At 39.1% G+C, this 22,360-nt stretch overlaps 1 protein-coding gene and 1 pseudogene across 20 annotated transcripts in view; both read right to left on the reverse strand.

Moving 5' to 3' along the window:
• The window catches only part of CAMK2D (calcium/calmodulin dependent protein kinase II delta), a 320,446-nt gene extending 316,867 nt beyond the window's left edge, over positions 1-3,579 (reverse strand). For 8 of the 20 annotated variants that reach the window (XM_078069165.1, XM_078069162.1, XM_078069158.1 and 5 more), the window contains exons 1-2: positions 2,896-3,578; positions 1,172-1,266 (exon numbers count right to left, since the gene is read on the reverse strand). In XM_078069165.1, coding sequence (XP_077925291.1) covers positions 1,172-1,266; positions 2,896-2,960 — 160 coding nt within the window. In that variant the 5' untranslated portion in view covers positions 2,961-3,578. Of the gene's footprint in view, positions 1-1,171; positions 1,267-2,895 lie in introns of all 20 variants that reach the window. The other 12 variants (XM_078069172.1, XM_078069170.1, XM_078069163.1 and 9 more) reach the window with 3 other exon arrangements.
• Positions 3,580-21,424: 17,845 nt separating this feature from the next.
• Positions 21,425-21,928, reverse strand: LOC118527725 (translationally-controlled tumor protein-like; annotated as a pseudogene).
• Positions 21,929-22,360: the final 432 nt, after the last annotated feature.

Below are 22,360 nucleotides of genomic sequence, written 5' to 3' on the forward strand. Positions count from 1 at the left end.
GCATGACGTGCTTCTCATGAGTTCTCAAGCTATGAAGCTATGGTACTGCTTACTTTAGCACACAGACTTTCCTCAGAATGCTGTTAAAATCTGATGAAGGAAATTACAACAAAATCTCGCTCCAATGAATAAACTGAAATGCCAATCTAAACCTCAAGTATATGTAAAAGTAGAATTTGTAACAGATAGGGGGAAAAATCATGGCAGAGATCAAACACAAGGATACCAGGATACTAGGAAGCAGGACTTTTTAGAAGACAAATTAAGTGAGGCAATCTAACCCTAATAGAATTTCTTCACTCATTACTTAAAATAAACCAGGTCACTGAAATGGGCTTATACTGTGGCATTTTGTTCATTTTAATTTCATTTAAATTTCATTAAACCATAAATTCCCATGGAAATACCTTAGACACGTGCTCACAATAATTAGAATGCCTAACATTTCAGTGTAAGTACTTTTGCATGAGTTCAACAAAATAGAAAGAATGCAGTGAGGTCCCTTTAAGTTTTTTGCCTATGTCAACAGCTATTTTATGATAAGAATTATCTCTGTGACTATAAAGCATGTGTAAAATACATTACAGGAGTCCATGAGAAGCCTTAATGCGGAAGATCCAGTAAAGTTCTGGACTGCACACAGACACATCAAAATCAAGCTAAACTTCCTAGAATATAGCAATGATAAATTTTTCCTCCCAAAGCTATTACTGTTAAATATACCTTGATGAATTAAGTTCAAGTGTAACTACTACTGAAATATGATTCAACTGAGCTATGACCTATTTTTCCTCTCAAAAGCAAAAGAGAATAATGACAGTTGTGAGACTTATATTTTTCCATTCCAGGGTATTTCTGAAAGTTATTTCACAGCAGAGCTAAAGGCAAAATGCACTCAGTGACACTTACTTGCTTTAAAATATAGTTATGTATGCTATTGCTCATAGGACAGTTGTAATTATTTAATAATTTGTTGTTAAAATTCATGTGTTCACTTACTTTTAAACTATACATACCAAGAAGCATTCTGGAAGGAAATAATCGCAAAATGTAATAGGACACCTAAGTCTACAGTTCAATTATAACTATATATCTACAGAACAACAGAACCAACATCAACATGACAAATACAAAATTAACATATACTGTATATGTGGTTGAAAATACCCACCCCTAGCAGAAAGCTTTTTGGTGTTGATAATTTTGGCAGCATATTCTTGTCCAGTAGGGATTTTCATACATCTTCTCACCACTGAGAAAGCCCCCCTGAAAACCAATAATTAGCATGTCATCAATATAATCAGCTCTGATATCCCTTTAAAAAATTACAACAATCTGAGCATTTTTATTGCATTTAGTGATTTGTAAAATATCAGTGCACTACAGTAATATCCAGAAAATGAACGATTCTTCCTGGAAACCCAAACCTTCTTTAATGTTGAAGAATAAAAGTAAATTTTATTTAACTGGGTGTACACATTATTAATCAACAAAATGAAAGGAACTGCCAATTATGATGGCTCTTGTTTGCACATGAAATTTGAAAACATTTTACAATCACACTCACACAGCACCAAATGCTCTGAGAAAAAAAAAAGAAAGAAACCCTGCAAAGAGCATGGCTGAGGAGGAGCAGCAAAAATCTGCTGCCTATTTATTTTGTTAGAAAAAAAATTAATGTGGCTCCGAGTAAGTAAATATGGCGATTGTTTTCATTAAAATATAAATCTTGGGAACATTTGTGTTGTTTAACAAATCCTGATATGGTGATTTCTCTGTGCCCTGTTTTGAGCTGGGGGAAGGGAGAGATTTGAATTAAGCTGCTCTTCCGACATATTCTCCATGTTTTAACAGCAAACAACATATAAATATATAAGGATATAATTTTCATTACATTTAAAGGATAATTACATTTTCTTGAATTCAATTGTATAAAACAACCACATACATATAAACGCACCCCCTTCATAAGTAATAGTCGACACTAGCGATAGAGGAATTGGGTTTGGGTTGGATGCTACATAAATCAACATTCACGGTTTGGCCCCTAGGTCCCTAAGCACACAGGTCCTCAGGAGGTCTCCGGTCCCCTTCCTTAAATTCTCCGAGTAGTTCTGCCTGTCGGGCGTAGGAGGTCGTTTTATACAACGCTAGGCTACCCTTGGGAAGCTTTCTCTCGGTCTCCAGGTCTTTCCCGTTGCCTGTATAAATAAATCCTCCCAGAGAATGCGAAGAGGCACACGTAAATCGTAGGAAGGATGATGATGAGCGAATAATCTAGTGCAAAGAATAATAGTGGATATGGGGCAGGGGGTCGAGTTCCTTTGGGTGACCCTTTTCCTGGACAGAACTACTGGATGCGAAATAGACTCTACGACAAGTTGAACTTTCGGCATCAATAAATATGGCACCGTCTGTGGCCGCGAGTTCTCATCCGTACGTGGGTTGTACGGCCGACACGCCGGCTAACCAGGAGGCATCTCTATTTACAGAAAACATGATCTATGTTGCATTTTACATGGGTTCTTGTTTCCTCTACACACACACACACACACACACACACACACACGCTCGCACACTTCTCAGGATGACAGCTACAACTGCAGGGATCGTAAATCCACTAAGTCTCTAGTGCAAGAGGGTGGGGGAGCGGGAGAACGTGGGTTTAGGATTACCGGAATGGGCCACCAGCTGGGGTGGAGGGTCTTTTCCCGTCTCTGTCCCCTCCTCTTGCTAAGGCAGTACCTTTCTCAGAGCTGCCACACCACTGGCCCTCCTCCCACTCCTCTGGTCTCCCAAACTCCCTCGCCCCACGCGGGAGGCCGGTGGGTCTGGGGTAACGCGACCCGCCCTCTGCTGGAAAGGGAACCTGCGGATGCGGGTAAAGGCGCTTACTTTCCGAGCTCCTCGAAAAGCTGATACTCGTCCGTGAACCTGGTGCAGGTTGTGGTCGAAGCCATCCTCGGTCCCTGGCTGGGAGCGCGGCAGACGAGACTCGAGCAGACGCGCGGCTTCCCCGGGACTGGCCCCGCGGCACTGTCACCCAGGGCCGCCCTCACTTTCCTCGTCCGAAAGTAGCTCGCCCGGGAGGGAGTGTGCGCAGGGGCGGGGCGGGAGGGGAGATGACCAGAAAGGGTGGCGTGGGGTCTCCTCCCCAAGGTCCGCCGATTCTCTTCCTCCTCCTCCTCCTCCTCCGGCCCTGGCTTCCTTCTCCTCTGGACGCTCCACCCGCCCCCTTTCCAGCCTCTCTCTCCAAATGCAGGGGGCAAAGTACTCAGGAAGAAGGGGCCGGGAAATGGAAAACAGCCCGGCACGGGACGAGAGGCAAGCAGTTGCGAAACTGGCGCACCGGGCTGGAGGGGTAGGGGCGGAGGGGAGGGAGCCCGAGGGGGCGGAGGCCGAGGAGCTGGGAGCGGACAGCTCGAGCCCAGCTGCAGCTGTCAGCAGGCGCGGGCGCGGGGCGCGCCGGGGTTCGGCCGAGCGTGCGCGCCCGGGGCCGGCCTGCCTCCTGCGGGCACCTCGGCTGCCTGACGCTCCCCCACGAGACCGCGCTGCTTCGAGACTGCGCGGCGAGAGAAAAGAGCGCTCGGATGGGGCGAAGTCTCGTCGGCCGTCCCCAGGCCTCCGCCTCCTACCCCCTCACCCCCCCGCCGCCTCCTCCCACCACTCCCTCCGCCTGCCAGCACCCCTTCCCTCTCCAAGACCCCTCCTCGCCGGTCCCACACCTCCCTCTAGCGACTCCCAACCCTGTGCCTTCGCGGATCTCGCTCTCCCGCCCTGGGTCTCACACTCGCGCAAACCCGTCTAGGGAGAGACCAGGCGGGTGGAGGAGGATATACGAGGGAGAAGCCTAGAGAGGGTTTAGGTGAAGGAGGCGAGACGTCAAAATTACCCAGTTAAACTCGCTATAAAGCTGGTGCCTAAATCTGGGATTGATTTAGCGGAAAGATGCGGGGTTAAGTCATGAGCTGCCCGGGGATGCTGCCGGGGCCCGTGGAGGGCCCCGGCCCTGTTGGGGGCGCGGGGCACTAGAAACCGCTCCAAGCCGACCCGCGAGCCGCGGTGCCCCGGGTGGGAGGGCGAGGTGAGCCACCATTTCATCTCGGCGCCGCTCCGTGTTGACACAGCGGGGGCCGGATGTGGGCAATTGACAGCTTCCTTAGAAGGGTCCCAGCCTCCCACAGCCTCCCAGTGATTCCGGGCCCACCCCAGCAGAAGCCCGTTTAGCGAGGGGCTACGCCCGCCGTGCGCCACGTTTCACTTCTGATATGACTGCCGCCTCACCCTCCACTTCCCCCCGCCGTTTTCTAGGTTGGGTTGCTCAGACTCTGGCAACCCCAGAAGGCCTTTGCTTCGACCATGAATGCTAGAATGAAAGCAAAAACTCCCCCATTGAGCCACACCTTCCTTTCAGAGTAACTCCCCTGTAACCTCAGTTAAGTTCTGATAGTAAGGCGGTTTCTCGCGAGATTTCCTGCCCCGGCTGCGGGGGCAGGGTGCTGGGAAGGTTGGGTGTCGGTCACGCGACCCGGTTGGGACTGACGTCACTAGCATCACGGGAACACGTTCTAGCCCGTTTTCGTTTTGCAAAGAAAAAAAGGGAAGGGGAGAGAACAGGGCGAGTGTGCTCTGCTTGCTTGTATGGTCAAAGATCTGGCTAGGTAGTGACACATACGTATACTTTGTAAATGACTGTCTGAAAAGCCACTTAATGAAGAATACGTCCTATTCATTAGCATACAGTAGATAGGGGGAAAAATAATTATGCATTACATTTAAAATAAATCGCTGATTGCTAAAACAACCCCTGGGCCATACTTACAGTCTTATGTCTTTAATAAACTATGCAACTGCAAATTTAAAGGCAGAACAAAAGGGTTATGAACGGTATTTCCAAATTACTGTCCTTTGTTCTACAACATGGGACCCTAAAAACTTCGCAGTTCTGCTAATTTGTTCATTAGCATTACATCATGGACTCAAAATTCCACAGCTGGAAGATAAAAGATAACTTGGATATACAGACAATCTAAAATTTAGAAGAATTGTTGCTCGCTCCCAGGGGCTGCTACTGATTAGTAAATTACCTTGTCCACGGTTACACATAATCGTTAATTCCCTCATTTCCTCATCTGGGGAATGCTAATCTGCCAATAGTAGAACTTTTACTTAAGTTTTCAAAATATTTACAAATTTTAACAGTTATTATAACAAACTTGAACTTTGTATATATTTGTATTCCCAGCGGTAAAAAGCAATTAGAACATTGTGTAAAATGTAATAATACAAGATGATACCAAAAGCTATATAAAGAAAGAAACAGGTGTCTAAGTATTAATAATTGAGCTATAAAATTGAAAAAAAAGATTCAGTCTCTGCTAAAGATTTTTAACTTATATCTTAAATATTTAGCAATATGGTTCCAAGTTATAATGCAATAATTTAATTTTCTCTGAATCTAAAAATGGAACAAAAAGTAAAATTAAAACAATAAATAAAGATACTATTAAATTTTACAACTCCAGGGAAGAAAAAAAAAATTTTTTTTAATATTCAAGTAATGAGGCCTACATAATTACAGTATTTATCTCAGTTATTCAAACTACCAATAATTGTGAATGGTTATGATGACTGTATGATACAATGAAGGAAACATAACAGTTTTAATACTGATGTATTATTCAACAATAAATGTGTATTTTAAGTACTGCTTACTCAATATTTGTGCTGTTTCTTGATTTATATCTTAGACTGATTAAAATATTTATCTTATTTAAACAAATATTGACAGTTATTTCTGAAGTTTGGGCTTTCTTAAGACAGTAATCCTTCTAAAGTTACACAGAAATTCCACTTGGATTATCATCTCTTGCCTTCTTCCTGGTCTCCTGCTTCTGCCCTTGCCCCCCTTCATTCTAGTCTCTTCACGTCAGGCATAATGGTCCCCTTAAAACTTCAGTCAGAATAAATCATGCCTTTGCTCAAAAACTTCTGAAGGCTTAGCATCTCAATTAGACTAAAAACCAAAATTCTAAAAATGACTTACAAGGCCCTCAGGGATCTGCCCTCCACCCCTACTCCATTAGTCTTCCTACCCTCAATTTGTGCCCTGGCCCATTCTACTCCAGCCACATTCGCCTCTGCTGTTCCTGGAGCATAACTTGGCATGCTCCTGGAACTTCATATTTGCTATTCTCTCTTTCCTGGAATATTCATCTCTCCTATTTCATTTCTTCATCTCCTTCCAGTATTCTCTCAAATATCACCGTATCAATGCAGATTTCCCTAGCCATTCTATCAATTACTGCACATTTTTCAGACACGATTTCTATTTTCACTGCCTGCTTTATTTTCCCCCTTAATATCTATTACCATCTAGTATACTATAAATTTTATTTTTTTCCTTGTTAATTGTTTATACCTCCCAACTAAAATATAAACTCCCCAAGGGCATGAGTTATTGTCTATTTTGTTCACTGCTCTACTTCCAGCAACTAGAATAGTGCCTGGCACATAATAGCTGCTCAATGAATTTTATTGAATGGGCAGATTAATTATTTTGGAGTTTAAATTACATAATTACAATTTTTATATTAAAGTTAGTTGTTGATAATTATTATTTTTATTTTTTTAAGATTTTATTTATTTATTTGACAGAGAGAGAGAGAGCGACAGCAGGAACACAAGCAGGGGGAGTGGGAGAGGGAGAAGCAGGCTTCCCGCCGAGCAGGGAGCCCGATGCAGGGCTCGATCCCAGGACCCTGGGATCATGACCTGAGCCGAAGGCAGATGCTTAACGACTGAGCCACCCAGGCGCCCCTAGTTGTTGATAATTAATATGCCAATAAAACTTCTTACTCTAAGGGTGATCATTTTCAGTCAAGATAGTCACAGTATCCCATGATTAAAATTGCCTATGCAAAGAAATGGATTTTTAAAATACATTAAAAATTGACATCAAAGGAAAAGGATCTAGTACTAATTTTCTTACCATTGAAGTCCATAAAGGAAGAAGGAATTGCCGGGGTTTTTTTAGATATACCAGCCTTACTAAATTTTACATTGTAATAAAAGACAGATGCCAAAAGTTTCAAATGATTAGATCTCACTGTGAAGACACAAGTCAATGTAAGGAAATGAAAAATGTGGCTTTGAAATGAGTTTTTGTAATTCCTAAACTAGTTAAACACCACCACTACTATGAAAGAAGATCCATCTTATGATGTGAAGAAATAGGAAGTCATAAATGTGAAAAGAACATCAGAAGTTACAGAATGAGAATGAAGGATTACCAGATTAAAGTTAAGAAATTTTCTAAAATTTAGTAACAAATATGAGCTGAAGATTATACAAAAAAATAAAATGCGTTGTTCAAATGGAAATGGAAAAAAATTATAAACATGTACATACTCGGTTTCTCAATTGATTTAGATTAATCACACAAAAATTGAGATCAGCTAGTGTTAGAAGCTCCTAATATTCTATTTGCTAAGGTGGAAGAAAAGCACTCATAATTTTATCTTCTTTTAAAGTGTATTCTTTAATACTGGAAAAGGTAACAACAAGCAAAGGAGGAGGGGTGAAGTTTAAGGGTTGGAGGCTCGGGGGTAAACTAGTTGTAAGCAGAGCCCTATCGCTACTTACATTGCTAGACTTCGATCAGATGAAATCACATTAGTACCAAGACCACACAATATTTTGCTATAAATATATTCCATCCCTTTGGTGTGTGTGTGATAGCATCAACTGACAAAAAGTAGCAAAGAGATAGAAGACAGACTGAAAATGATCACTATATACAAATACAACCGGAGAACCAAAGATAGAAGATAATCTTTTTTCTCTTTTTGGCCATTTGCAATTAAAAGGCAAGCCAATTAAAGGCAAGCCTTCAGTAGTCCCACTAGGAAAGGATAAGTTTCTAGTGCTTAAGTAAACAAAACAGATACTGACATTCGTTGATTTTCCTTGCTACAGAATTACAAGGCAAGAAACAATGAACAGATGATGCTATCTCCACAGCTCCCCAGAGTGAAGACTATCAGTAATAAGTAGATTGCTGTGAGAATTTTAGCACGGCCTGTATTGTAGCCACTTTTCATTGAAGATTTAGAGGCAAGGAGGAGAAAGCAACTTGCTGTTGTTACTTCCAGTTAGCCTTCTCAAGGAATAATAATTTAACCACATAGAGCCAGACACAAATATGGTCACTAGTGAGCGGATAATCTATTCACCAAACTCTCCATTCAGGAAAGATGAATTTGCAGATGAAGAAATGAACTATTCATAAAACACAAGCTCATAACAGAAAAGGTATTCTTTGTTTCATCAGGTCCTGAAAGAAGTAATTTTTCCCTACAAATAAACATAAATGTGTAAATGAACGAGGAAATAAGGGATAGCCCCACAATGAAGTAGCTTTTTTCCCATTTCTTCCAAGTATATGGGTTAGCATATTTGATCCTCTACCAAGATACCTAACACTCTGCTAAAAAGAACTGTAGCAGAAGATTATATTAAATATGATGTATAAATCAAAACAACTGTATAAAACGTTGTTCATCATTAACAAAGTAGCAACACGAATTGGCAGATGTTGAGTCTTCCTCCGTGCATGGGTCCTGACTTTCACTTACTACTGTTGCAACATTTATCCCACCGGACTGTGCCTCTTGGCCCCTTGGGGGCAGGAACTCTCAGTCTCCTGCTGCAGCACTGCTACAGGGCTTGTGCCATAACACAGGTGCTTAAAAATCCTTTTATTTAAAAAAAAAAAAAAAAAGAATATATGTTATCATCAGTCTTTGTCTCCAAAATACTAAAAATGTCCAATCTTTAAAAGGGTGTAATGAGGGCTTTCTGTGTCTATATATAATAGATCATTTTCAATCCTTCCATTGCTTGACTTCTCTGTATCATTTCATACTGGGTTTAAAATGTTCTCCGTGGGTTTCCATGTCTAACACCACATTTTCCATTCACAGCACCTCCCCGCCCCCACAACATTTCTGTCTCCTTTTTTCAGTCCCATTCCTGAGCTCTTTTTTCTCCACCTTTATGGTAAATGGTGTTCTTCAGCATTCCATTTTAGGCTGCTCTTTTTCTTACTTTGGACACCCTTCTCAGGCTGCTTTAATAACTCATTATCTTGATTATTACCTGTCTTAAATTTGGCTCTCCATATGTAGACCTGAGACAAAAATGTCTGGACAAGTGACTTATTGAGGCAGAGCTCTCAGAGAAAAGGATAAGGATGTGGAGGAAGCAGGACAAAAACAAACAAACAAACAACCCAGTGTGTGACTTCAGGCAAAGTCCCAGCCTCCACTTGATCTACATGCAGCTCTGGAGTGTAGATTACATCCAGATTTTGTTCCTTTCCATGTATGGACTTTCCTATTCCTTCACCAGTCAGTTCTTGACCTGTAGCTAAGGGGAAGGGGAAAGAAGGGACATAAACCCCCAAGGAGTAGGGCTCCCCTTTCCTCACAGGCACACAGAGAATGGGAGGGGAAAAAAACAAGAGTCTGCTAGATATTAAAATGCTAATGACTCTGAAATCTTCATCTTAAACTCCAATCGCTCCCTGAGCTTCAGACATGTGTTTTCAGCTCTCTGTTGGAAATTTCCTCTTAGATATTCCACCTCTACGTCTGATTTAACATGTCAAAGATTCATCTCCTATATTCCCTCCTCTCTTGCACCTCTTCCGTATCTCGGTGAAACTTGAGGGTTACCTGTAACAGTCCCTCTCCCTTACTCCCCCAGCCAATCACATGTCCCTGTATCTCATGCCATCCCTACTGAAAACGCGTTCCTTTAGGCCACTACCTTTTCTCACTTGGATTAGGGTGTTAGGTCACCTTTCTGTAGTGAATTCATACTAAAGAAATCTAGTATGTTGCTCCTCACCATATATCCTTAGAAAAAAAGTCCAAAATCTTTAATATGTCCTATCAGGCATTTCCTGGTCTGGACCCTGCTTAGTTTCATAGATGCATCTCTCTTGTCACCACCCCATACCGTGAGTCCCAAGTATTTCTAGAATTATCTGTCCACTTCGTATTTCTCATCACTGGCATTCTAGACCAAACTGCTGTCATCTCTCAACCAGTTTGCTGAGAAACCCTCCCAACTCCGTTAATTCTTATGCTAGTTTCCATCTCCTCCGTAAATCTGAGAGAATGATCTTTTGAAAACAAACTGATCCCACAATTCCTCTGCTAAAATATTTCAATCACTTTTCTAGTCATCTTGAAATAGAAACCAAAATGTTTTAGAAAGCCCTGCATGATCTGTTTTTGTCTGTTTCTTACAACTTGTTTAAGAAGACTTTTCTATTCACAAGGTTATATATTTGCCTATATTTTCTCTTAATACTGTTATGATTAGTATTTTTAACCTGTCTAAAATTTATTGTTGTGAATGGTATGAAGCAGGTATCTATTTTCATCTTATTTCCCTAAAATAGCTCATTTTGCCAATGCATTAGCTGAATAGTTCGTCTTTTCCCACTTCTTTAAAAGACCTTTTAAAAAGTCATATAGTCTTATTTCTCTTACTAAGTGAAATAAGTCAATCAGAGAAAGACAAGTTTCATATGATCTCACTGATATGAGGAATTCTTAATCTCAGGAAGCAAACTGAGAGTTGCTGGAGTGGTGGGGGGTGGGAGGGTTGGGGTGGTTGGGTGATAGACATTGGGGAGGGTATGTGCTATGGTGAGCGCTGTGAATTGTGTAAGACTGATGAATCACAGACCTGTACCTCTGAAACAAATAATACATTATATGTTAAAAAAAAAAAAAAGATAATAGGAAGGGAAAAATGAGGGGGGGGAGTCAGAGGGGGAGATGAACCATGAGAGACTATGGACTCTGAGAAACAAACTAAGGGTTCTAGAGGGGAGGAGGGTGGAGGGATGGGTTAGCCTGGTGATGGGTATTAAAGAGGGCATGTATTGAAAGGAGCACTGGGTGTTATACGCAAACAATGAATCATGGAACACTACATCAAAAACAAAAAACAAAACAAAAAAAAAACAGAGAGTCCAAGTCAAAAGGATTCTGAATAGAAAGTGTAGTTGTCTGTGTCTCTCTACTCATAGTCAGCCTAGGAGATTCGGCAACTTTGTGTAGAGCAAAGTTAAAACAACTGGAGCTGATGGATATGTATTGATTTATTCATTTAACAAATAAATAAATATAGATAAGCTCTGAAAAAAGAGTCATAGTCATTTATACATGGAATTGCTTCATTACTTTCTATGTTCTATTCATCTATTTGTCTATTCCTGCTTTTTTTAAAGACTATTTATTTGAGAAAGAGAGCATTAGAGACAGAGCACGAGCTGGAAGGAGGGGTAGAGAGAGAAGCAGACTCCCTGCTGAGCAGGGAGCCTGATGTGCGACTAGATCCTAGGACCCTGGGATCATGACCTGAGCCAAAGGCAGACGCTTAACTTACTGAGCCAGCCAGGTGCCCTTATCCTCTTATCTGTTCTAAAACTCTTCTCAGTTTATGTGGCTTTAGAGGAGGTTGGCATTTCCCTCATCTTTCTTCATTTTCAAACTTAACTTTTAAAAAAAATCAATGGTTTAAATTATCTTTGCCAAAAGTTGAAAGTTGTTTTTTCTTCATGTAGGGGTCAATGTCAAGGCTTTGCTGTATGGTTAAGTATCAACTAGGCAACACAAACTCAACTCAGAACAGATTTTAAAATATGTTTTCTTATTCAATTTATTATCAACAAATCCTGTATAGTTATAGTAACTTCTGTCCTATTTGCTTGACAGGTCTAGTTAATTTATTATTATTTATTATAATTTGTTACTCAAATACCTTAGTCATTTCCTAGATCACCAAGGCCTCTAATATATCTTACCTCTTTGCTTCTTTGCTTCTCAGAAGTTGGTTAGAGAAATGCTCATTCATTCCTTTAAAAAGTAGAAAGAGAAGTGACTTTAAATTTTTATTTGGCCAATGAGATAATACATGTAGTTAAACCTGTCCACCAGAATCTGTTCTATCCTACCACAAAAATAGGGTTGGAGCCGAGCACATAGGTAGCATACACCTACCAGAATTTCCTGCCTCCAGATTAAATTCTTGGCAAAGGAATGTGAACAGAAGTGATGTATACCACTTCGGGTTTTTGCATTCTCCCCAGCTCCCGCCCCTGCAAAACAACTCCTCACGCATGCTCCTTAATGTTCATCACATTTCAAGAATGACTGGGATGGCAAATCCTAGGATAATCTTGTGTCATGTTGAAGATAGCAGAGCCACTGTCAGCCCGGATCCCTGAAAGATTTCATAAGAGCAGAGCTGCTAGGGGCACCTGTCAGTCTGCCTTCCACTCGGGTCATGATCTCAGGGTCCTGGGATAGAGTCCCGCATTGGGCTCTCTGCTCAGCGGGGAGCCTTTTTCTCTCTCTCACTCTCCCTCTGTGTTCTCTCTCTCTCTCTCTCTCTCCCTCAAATAAATAAAGTCTTTTAAAAAAGAGAGCGAGAGCGAGAGAGCAGAGCTGCTGCTAACCTGGAACCCCTGCTCTAGACTAAAGAAATAAACTTTTGTTCTAAAAGGAACTGAATTTTAAGGATCCTTTCTGTTTCTGTAGTTTAGCCTGCCCTATCTAAAACAAAGCGTGTAAAAAAAAAACCTCTTAAAATTGAAAGTCCTGTATAAATGTAAAGTATCACTATAACTTAAAGTTTATGAATAAAGGTATAATTAATGAGTGAATGGAAATAGGTGGTTTGGGTTATGACCATATTTTATGTTTCCACATTAAGCCAGTTTCCATTAGTGAGGTTACTGAGATTTAGCTATGTTGTAAAATGGTCCAACTCCAGTCAGAACAAGTATAGATGTATACAGTCAGAACCATGTAGATACATGGTTCAAGTTAAAAAAATAAATAAAAGAACCAGTTTACTATTTTCACTCCCTACTACACACACACACACACACACACACACACACACACACACACACATTTCATTCAATAGGAGAAACAGATTTTTAGAGGTCCTGGAGGCTATAGCAATACCACTGCAAAGGGCCATGCACATTTTTCTCTAAAACCTTCCCATTTTTCATGTTTTTCTATTTCATTTATTACTCCAAGAAAAAAAAAATTCAATTAATAGCTTATTTGTAAGCAACACTTTTTTTTCACAACTACTTGGTTCACTTAACAAAGAAGGTGTGCCCTCAAATTAAGAGTTTAAAGGTGTTTTTGGAGGCAGAGGCAATTAAGCTGGGTGGGTTATCAAAGTACGTGGAAAACAAAGTACTTCTTTCTGCAGCTTAAATGTGAATTGTGCCATTAATTTTGAGACATTTATTGTCTAAATTGTGTGTTCATATATTATGCCATGCACCCTGAGCACAGAATGTAGAGCAAAATAAAGTGTCCCCACTATTTGGGGGGGGATAGGCATTAAATCAATTATTTGTAAAAAATTTAAATAATGTAAAGGAAGAATATAAGGAGCTATGAGAATGTACAATATTTGTCTTGGTGGAGTAGGCAAAGAAGGTTTTTCTGAGAGTGGATGAGCAAATGAGATCTGAAAAATAAGTAGGAATTAACTAGATAAAAGAAAGTCAGGGAAAAGCAAGGTGCCTGGCTGGCTCAATTGGAAGAATATGTGACTCTTGATCTCAGGGTTGTGAGTTCGAGCCCCACGTTGGGTGTAGTGATTACTTAAAAATAAAATCTTTTTTTAAAAAAAAGTGCAGGATAAAGCATTCTAATAGATGGAACATGGCAAATTCAAGGAACCAAAAAAGGTCTACCATGGATAGCATGCAGTGAGCCAAATGAGGCTATAGGGATGGGTCTGGGAGGCTCTCATGGGGAACTTAAAACTATATGAAAAACAGTGTGAAGTGGTGCCTGGGTCGCTCAGTTGGTTAAGCCTCTGACTCTTGATCTTAGCTCAGGTCTTGATCTGTGTCATGAGTGCAAGACCCACATTGTGTTCCACACTGGGTGTGGAACGTACTCAAAAAAAAAAAAAAATGAAGAAAGAAAAATGGTGTGGAAACACTGTAAGGATTTAAAAATGCATGTATCCCAGAGTTCAGTCTGGCTGCCTCGTGGAAAATGAATGCTAGCAATCTAAAGTGATCAGTTTAAAAGACAAAGTAAGAGAAAGTGATAGCATGGATTTAGGCAGTGGTGGTGAAAATAGAGATAATTGAATATTTAAAATATATTTGGAAAATTAATATTAAAATGATAGGGGCACCTGAGGGGTCAGTTGGTTAAACGTCTGCCTTCGGCTCAGGTCATGATCCCAGGGTCCTGGGTTCAAGCCCCTCATCGGGCTCCCTGCTCAGCGGGGAACCTGCTTCTCCCTCTGCCTGTTGCTCCCCCGACTTGTGCTCGCTCTCTCTCTCCCTCTTTCCGTCAAATAAATAAATAAAATCTTTTAAAAATTTTAAATAAAATGATAAAAGACACGTTGACAATTGAGACCATCTGTGTTAATAGGAATTAGATAATACTAAAGACTATCTATGTTAACATGACTTAGAGTTTGGTTTTTCTGTTGTTTTTAGGAAAATTCTGCCGAGGAAATATAGTACTATAAATCAATAAATAACTTTACTGTTTGCTTCAGGAAATTCCTTCGGATCAAGTTATTAGAGTAATCTGCTCATCTGCCTAAATAACGTACTTATCAGTTTAGTTATCAAAATTACTTTACAGTATCCCCTAATTTTAAGCTCTTATATCATGGACTTTGCCCAATTCTCCATTTCCCTTCTTGGAAGACTTCTTTAAACATCTTGAGGCCAGACCCCAAGTCCTATGCATATCTTACCTCTGACTTCTTTCTTCTGAAATGTTAGGTGGTGTTCTCCCTGTTGTAATGAGTTTGTACTGCATTATTAACAGGTTGTCTGAAGATATTTTGAGGAGTTCAACAATGGAAACACAAGAAGTTCTTTCAAATACTAGCATGTCATGCAATAAAATATATGCAGCTAGTATTGCATCAAATCATGCTTTGCAAAGTTCTGGCATGGAAAAATGTCACAATATGTTAACTAAAAATTCAAGTAACTAGAGAGTCTATTTTAATCCCAATTTAGTTTAGTTTAGCTTAATCTCAGTTTTATATTTGATTTATGTTTGGTTATTTGGATGGATGGATAGAGAGAGAGAGAAAGAGAGCTTAGTGAGAGATGAGAGATAATAAAATTCTCAAACTTCAAACCATTTCTTAAATTTTAACTGTGATTATCTTGGGGGGGGAGATAGGTGTATGAATTATTTCTTTCCAGTGTTTTGGGATTTTCCTTCACTGAATACCTTTTATGTGTGTACTAAAAGCAATGAATGTTCTAAAGAGGTAAAACTTTTGAAATTGCATATATTTGAGAATTAGAATGTATATTCCAGAATCAAAAAGAAGCTTAGAATTTATCAATTCTATGGTTTCTTCCTGGAGATTTCCTTATTTGGTGTTGGGGAAAAAGGATAGAGGAATAGTAGTAACTATTCTTTGCATGTCATAGTTTCCCAGTAATCATTTAAGCAACATGGCTTTTTTCATCTTATGGAATGAGAAAATTGGAGCATTAAATGTTTAAATAACTTTATTTCCCACTAGAAATAAGGGCCATTTCAAGTTTTATACTCAAGTTTTATACTAAGGTAATAATAATAGGTAACACTTTTTGAGTGTTTACTATATGACTCACAACCCTCTGAGATCGTTTTCTACTACAGAGCCACAAAAGGTGTACTTTTAATTACTACGTATTATCTTCCATATTTTTATTCATTTTACATGCCACAGTTAGATACTCATAGACACACTTTATATTTTTCAAATGGGTAACTCTGAAAATATTTAGCTATGTAGGTTTGGCTGCTCTTTAAGGGGAGAAACAGTCTGGAATAAACACATGGACTACGGAAGTCATGTCTTCAGGGGAAAACCAGTGAATTTCCTACTTTGATACTTAGCTACACTAAGCCTTAAGTGAGCAAATAATATTAGACAATCAGCAACTGCTTTTCCAGAGAGATAGGTGACTCATTTTCTAAACATATTGCTTATGTAACTATCACCTCTTACTACAGAGGTTTAGCTGAACACATCCTTCCTCTCTCCTTTGTAGGCCTTGTTCAATTTTTGCTTTTCCCTGGCTCTGGTACTCCCATTCCTCAACTTAGTTTCTTACTTCATCTCAGGACTAATTCGGGCTAGGATCTGCAAATCTGACTAAGTGGGAAGGGGGAAAGTTAATAATAAACTCCTAAGTCCTCACTAAATATTTCAGTGACTAGAGTCAAGCCCTTTTCCTAGCTCACCTCATTTCCTGAGCACATTTCCGTGGTCTACTCCCTGAACTTCAAACTAGGCTCTTCCAACAGGCTGGCAAAGCCAGATTCCAAGTGGTCCTCAGAAATGTAAAAGAAGGATTTGCATTCAGATGGGTTCTACCACTGCCATCCGTTTAAGTCTGTGCATTCTCGTTTCCATCCCTCTACCAATCTAAGAAACCTACTAATAACCAGGCCAGGGACTCCCAATGACAAAATCCAGGCAGCTTGACTCAAGCCTCATCCTCATGAGAATCTGTGGAAATCTGCATAGCCAATTACCACCTTCTCTTGAAATGAGTCTTCCTTTGACTTCCTCAATTCCAGTTCTCCTGGTTTTCCTACTGCTAAGAATTGTTCCTGCAGTATTCATATTCCTGCCTTGTTCTTCTTCCTTCCCTTTTTTCTTTAAATTTGGGTCTTTCACTCTACTTTGGAGTGGATAGCACTGCCAAAATCCTTGCCTCCTGGCTCCATATAGATAACTCCCACATCATGATCCCTAGCCCCTATAGCTCTCCAGAGTTGCTCATTCTTCTATCTCACTTCATATTTCGATCCACAGTATATCCTTTCCAAACTCTCAGTTTCTGTTAATGGTACCATTTCCCCACTTCTTCAAATTCAATCCTTGGAGTAATGTTTGATCTCTTCCTTGTATTCCTTATTTCCAATGTTACCACATCCTATAGATTCTATATTAAAAATATCTGCATTAAAACTACCCATTGGGGGAGCACCTGGGTGGCTCAGTCGTTAAGCATCTGCCTTCGGCTCAGGTCATGATCCCAGAGTCCTGGGATCAAGCCCCGCTTTGGGGTCCCTGCTCGGCAGGAGGCCTGCTTCTCCCTCTCCCACTCCCCCTGCTTGTGTTCCCTCTCATGCTGTGTCTCTCTCTGTCAAATAAATAAATAAAATCTTAAAAAAAAAAAAACTACCCATTAGGGGAAAAAAACTACCCATTAGGATTTGCTCCTTCCCACTTATATGTCATCATCATAGAGGGAGTCTATTATTTTGGTGCTCAGTGACTGCAATGGTCTCCTGAGTATTTCACCTACTGAGCCTTCTCCTCCAAATCACCAGCCCATTTCTCCAGTCTTCTATGATGCCCATTAGTCACCTTCTATATTAACAATGAAACCAAGTTAAAAATGGAGAACCTAGATTATCAGGCTCATCTGTATTCCTCTCATAGTAACTATTATTTATTTAGCATCTATTATGTGCCAAACACTTTGTTAACCACTTTACATATATTTACATTTTTAATCTTTTCAAGAACTGTGGAGAGTAAGGCTTATTATACCTGTTGTACATGTGAGCAAACAAGATTCAATTAACAGTATGTTTGCTTTTGTAAGGGGCACACCTTCTAGAAGGCAGATAGACTATCATTTGATCCAGGTCTCTTGGATTCCAAAGCTTGTTCTAAGAATGTAACCTATGATACTACAAAGATGCATAAATTAGATAATCACTGGATACAAATTTTTGTTTTATACGTGATTGTATGTCAGAAAAAATTTAAAAATTAATCCAGTGAAGTTAAGAAACTCGCTCTCAGGATTTTTGTTGATGTAGGATGAGATTAAGTGTAAGTACAAAAAAAAAAGTATTGCTACTTTAACCTATTCTAAATTTCTTAGTCAGATTCAAGAAATGGTAATTTCTCTGATGGCCAAGTATTTATTTATACCCAAACTGTGATTGTCAAGAAGGAAAACTATCTACTACATCAAACAATGGTAAGGGCATCCTCTGGATGATATTGTGTGAAATGGATGCTTTCAACACGTGATCTACGGAGAATGTCTGTGGCGAACGGTGTGTTAGAGCCAGTTTGCCTCTCATATAAAACGGTAGAACGACAGTGAAAAGACAACTTCCTATATCTTCACCTGGAGGAAAGTAAATGTCTATGCAAATGGCTCTGAGAAGACCTGAGATGCCACAGTTTATGAAAAAGCAGAGCTTTTCCCCACAAGCATAAGAACAGAACAAAATAGAACAAAACAAAAAACTTTGGTAAGATATAAGCCACTGCCTAGAGAGGTCTTAGTAACACACTAAGTGGTTCCATTCTTGTTCCTGTTTATTCCAGTGTTTCTTTCTTTCATGTCATTAAGCTGTTTTTGTATAAAAGCTTCTGATTCCTTCTTTTCACTGCCTCTCCAATTCTGTGTTTGCAAATTGTTCCCCAAAAAAGCAAAGGCATCTATATCAAACAACACAACTTATGGTCCAGCCTGAGGAGCTCATTATTCATAGGAAGTGAATGAAAAATTAAATTCATTCTGGATGCAGGTAAGACAAACCTTTTTGTTCACTGAAGGATTTGTCAGCCTCTGAAACCGAGATCAATCCAGAAGTAAAAGGAAGGCACGTTAGTGTATTCAAACGTCAATTCAATATAGATTATTGCCAGAATCTTATCAGAATGTGCCAGTGATTCTTAAGACATTACTTTAAAGCCAGTATTTATGTAACTCATTACAATATTTTTTTTCAAGTGTCAGGAATGAGCATGATCTACCTTAAGCAAAATGGAGGAATTTATTATAAAGATTCAAGAGAATATTTTACAAGACACAATGATAGGAAGAGACCTTTGTCTCAAGGAGGTTTAGAATTTAGAAACAGAAAAACATCAAAGTGCTAGCAGTAGTCTTATACCATCTCCCATTTACACTTCTTTCTGTGCTCTACCTTTTATTTTATGCAGGGCATAAAATGGCAAGGCAATCCCATAAGATTGTACAGGTTGTTCACTACACAAGGGTGTCCAGCCAAGAGAGTTAAAATACAATCTAGTTCTGCTAGCCAAGCTGCGAAACTTCAGGATTGAGTTGTCCTAGAAAGGGTGACTTTTTCTGGTTTCCAAAAAGCAGCATATGGGCAAGTGGAGACCCCATCAAATGGCCATGGTTTTGCATATTTCAGGTCTAGCCACACAAAGTAATTTAATATTGTTCAAGCTCCAAATCCCTGGAGAAGAGATTTTGATTGAAAGTGGTTCCCACGCTTGATTCAATTAGCTATGACTCAGAAAGTAAAGATACGTTTTTAAAAAATTGTGAATTGGTTAGGCTTTGGTGGGCTAAGGCAGTTATTCAGAATTCCTAGGATTTTTATATTTCAGACTATCCACTAACCTTTAACTCTTAGAGATCTCCTAAGAGCCAATTACTCAATAAATTTATATTGAAATGGAAATTGTACCAAGAGCAGCAAAAACTATCTAGATTTGGAAGGAGAGCTAGTTCTTTTTCTCTCTCTTTATGCATAAAATACTTTATGTATTGGCGTTGCATTTCTAGTGGACTAGAGAGCCATATTTTTTTTTCAATTAAAATATAAAGTATCATTGTTGAAATATTTGTTTTGCATTTTCTTCCAAAATAATTTTTATCTTCCTTTTATGGTTACCAGACTTAGCAAATAAGAATACAGGGTACCCAGTTAAATTTGAATTTCAGGTAAATAATGAATAATTATTTAGTATATATTTGACCTATGTAATATTTTGGACTTAGGTATACTAAAAAAATTATTGCATGGGACATACACTAAATATTCATTGCTTATCTGAAACAAATTTGAAGGCAACTATGCTTACCACTATACCACCAATGTTGTACTGTTTGAAACAAATTGAATTGGGCATCCTTTTTATTTCATCTGGCAAACTTACTTCCTTTTTATTATAAGTTGAACCCTGCAGAACTACTTTTAAACATTTCTAGATCTAAGTTTGGCAGGGGTATGAAGTGAAGGAAATAGAAACAGATATATATCCTTACATACAAAGGACATTAAAGCTTGAGTTGGTGACTTTACAGTGAAATATGGTACATAATCACCTGGTCTATATGAGTAAAAGGTCTATGTTTTGTAGAAGAAAATGAACAAAGAATATGCTGTATTATTTTCATAGTATTATACACATACTTAATCACACAATGGAACAAGGATATTTTATAAGTAAAACATAACAAGCTAAAGAGTACATAATTTCATCAGAAAGCTAATTTACTTTTTTAGAGCTGAAAGAAGTAAGATATTCTACATTAATATTGTCACATCTCTTGTTATTATTCATTTCTATTTTAAATACTTGTAATAGTCCTAAATTAACTCTATAGAATCACTGCCATTATTTATAATTAGTCATTTTAAAAAAAAAAAAACCTAATGTTGCCCTTAGTTCTTGAGATTTAGCCTTACTTTTAAAAAAATGGCACACAGTATCTCTGTTAAACTTAGAAACAAAACCCATACAGTTTTGCAACAGGATAACTATCTTATTTTAATTTTGTTTCCTTTTCATAATTCCTATAAGGTACATATTATGACCTAGATTTTTTAAACTAGTAGAACCCAATACTTAGAAATATTTACCAACTCCTCTAAGCCATGCATATAAATAATAAGTAGTCATACCTGCTCCTAAAGCCTATATGATATGCCATAATAAAAAAAATAAATATACTGTGTTACTAAAGGATATGATCCAAACCCAAGGCAGGAAGTATTGACAATTTATCTTGGTTTCTTGATTTTTTTTTTATTACTAGTAAAGGTAAGTACATGATTTTTAAGAATTAACACTGGTATTCACAACTCTTTTTTTGATATAATGAATTATTCAGCTTGAACTTGAACATGGTACACTGTTTGGGGGACAAAGATAATGGCCTGTCATCTTATGGTGGAAATATTTTTGGAAGTTGTAGTAATTTTTTATCTTTGAGGAAGTCTTAGAGAGTGAGCAACATGGATGGTATTGACCACTAGAGGGCTTGAAATTTGCACTCCTTGTTAATAATCTAGTAGTACTGATGGACACTTTTTGTTTGTTTTAGTTTGAGTGTATTCTATTTTTAGACAATCTACATGACATGTTTTTTTTTTCCCTTAAAACAATGCCTCTGCTCCAAGTAAATCAAGCCCAAAATTAATGAAGAGCTCAAGATGGCTTCAGTCCCATTTGTCTAAATCCTGGTATTGTGTGGATAAAAAGCAACAGCCGGTTATGAGGACAGGCGATACATCCAAAGTAATAGCCAAGTTGGTTAACATTTTTCCATTTCTAAAACATCCTTAAAGAAAATCATAGATGGGGTCACACTATACTCATAGTAGTCCAGCAGAGCAACCATGTTACCTGGATTCATGTTATTACAATAAAGAATTGGTAGCTTTTGGAATTAGCAAGAATGTGCTTCATTTGTTCTGCAGCCCCTGTCATAAAAGGTTTTGCTCTTTTTGGTCTCTGTTCTTCAAGTCTGCCTTTGATAGAGTTCATGTAATCTTTGATGTACTTGTAGGCTTCTTTTGTAAGGCTGGTTTCCTGCAAGTGATGGTTCGTGACAATATCAATGCTAGTGATTACTGTGCTTTAGGTACCTTCGCCCTCCGCGCCCTCAGCGGAGGCATTTCCACCAATGAGCAAGTCATCAATGTTACCCTCTGTCTTACTGACCTCCGCCTCTAGGCACAGGATCTGGGCTCTCCCGGATCTTATGGATGCTGAAGAACATCTCATCATGGCTGATGAGGCCCTGGCAGATGACCATGAGGGCACCTGGAGAGAACCAAGGGCAGCGCTGGTTTAGCAGGAAGTGGGAACTCTCCCCAGGTGTGATGCAGCAAGAGCAATGCTCAAGTGGAAGCTAGTAGAGAGCGAAAAAGCTGGATAGACATTTCATTAAGGGCTTCCGGTAAATTTGAAAAGGGAAATAGATACACTGACTATGGATCTCCTGTGACTAACAAATGTTAAAATTAATTTTAATGTTGTTGGAATCTTTACTTCTAAACAATTGTACCATTAAGATGGTTATTATGCAATTATTATTTTATAAATTTCCCAGAGAATCTTAATGAAATTGGAATATAATGTAATTGAAGTGAAGTATTAGAGTTAACAATAAGGATAGGGAGAGGCCAATAGAATACCTACTGGGAAGAGAAGCCAATAAAAGACTGGAAGAGATTGCCTGGAGAGA

This window comes from Halichoerus grypus, chromosome 3, assembly GCF_964656455.1.
Source record: "Halichoerus grypus chromosome 3, mHalGry1.hap1.1, whole genome shotgun sequence".
NCBI lineage: Eukaryota > Metazoa > Chordata > Mammalia > Carnivora > Phocidae > Halichoerus > Halichoerus grypus.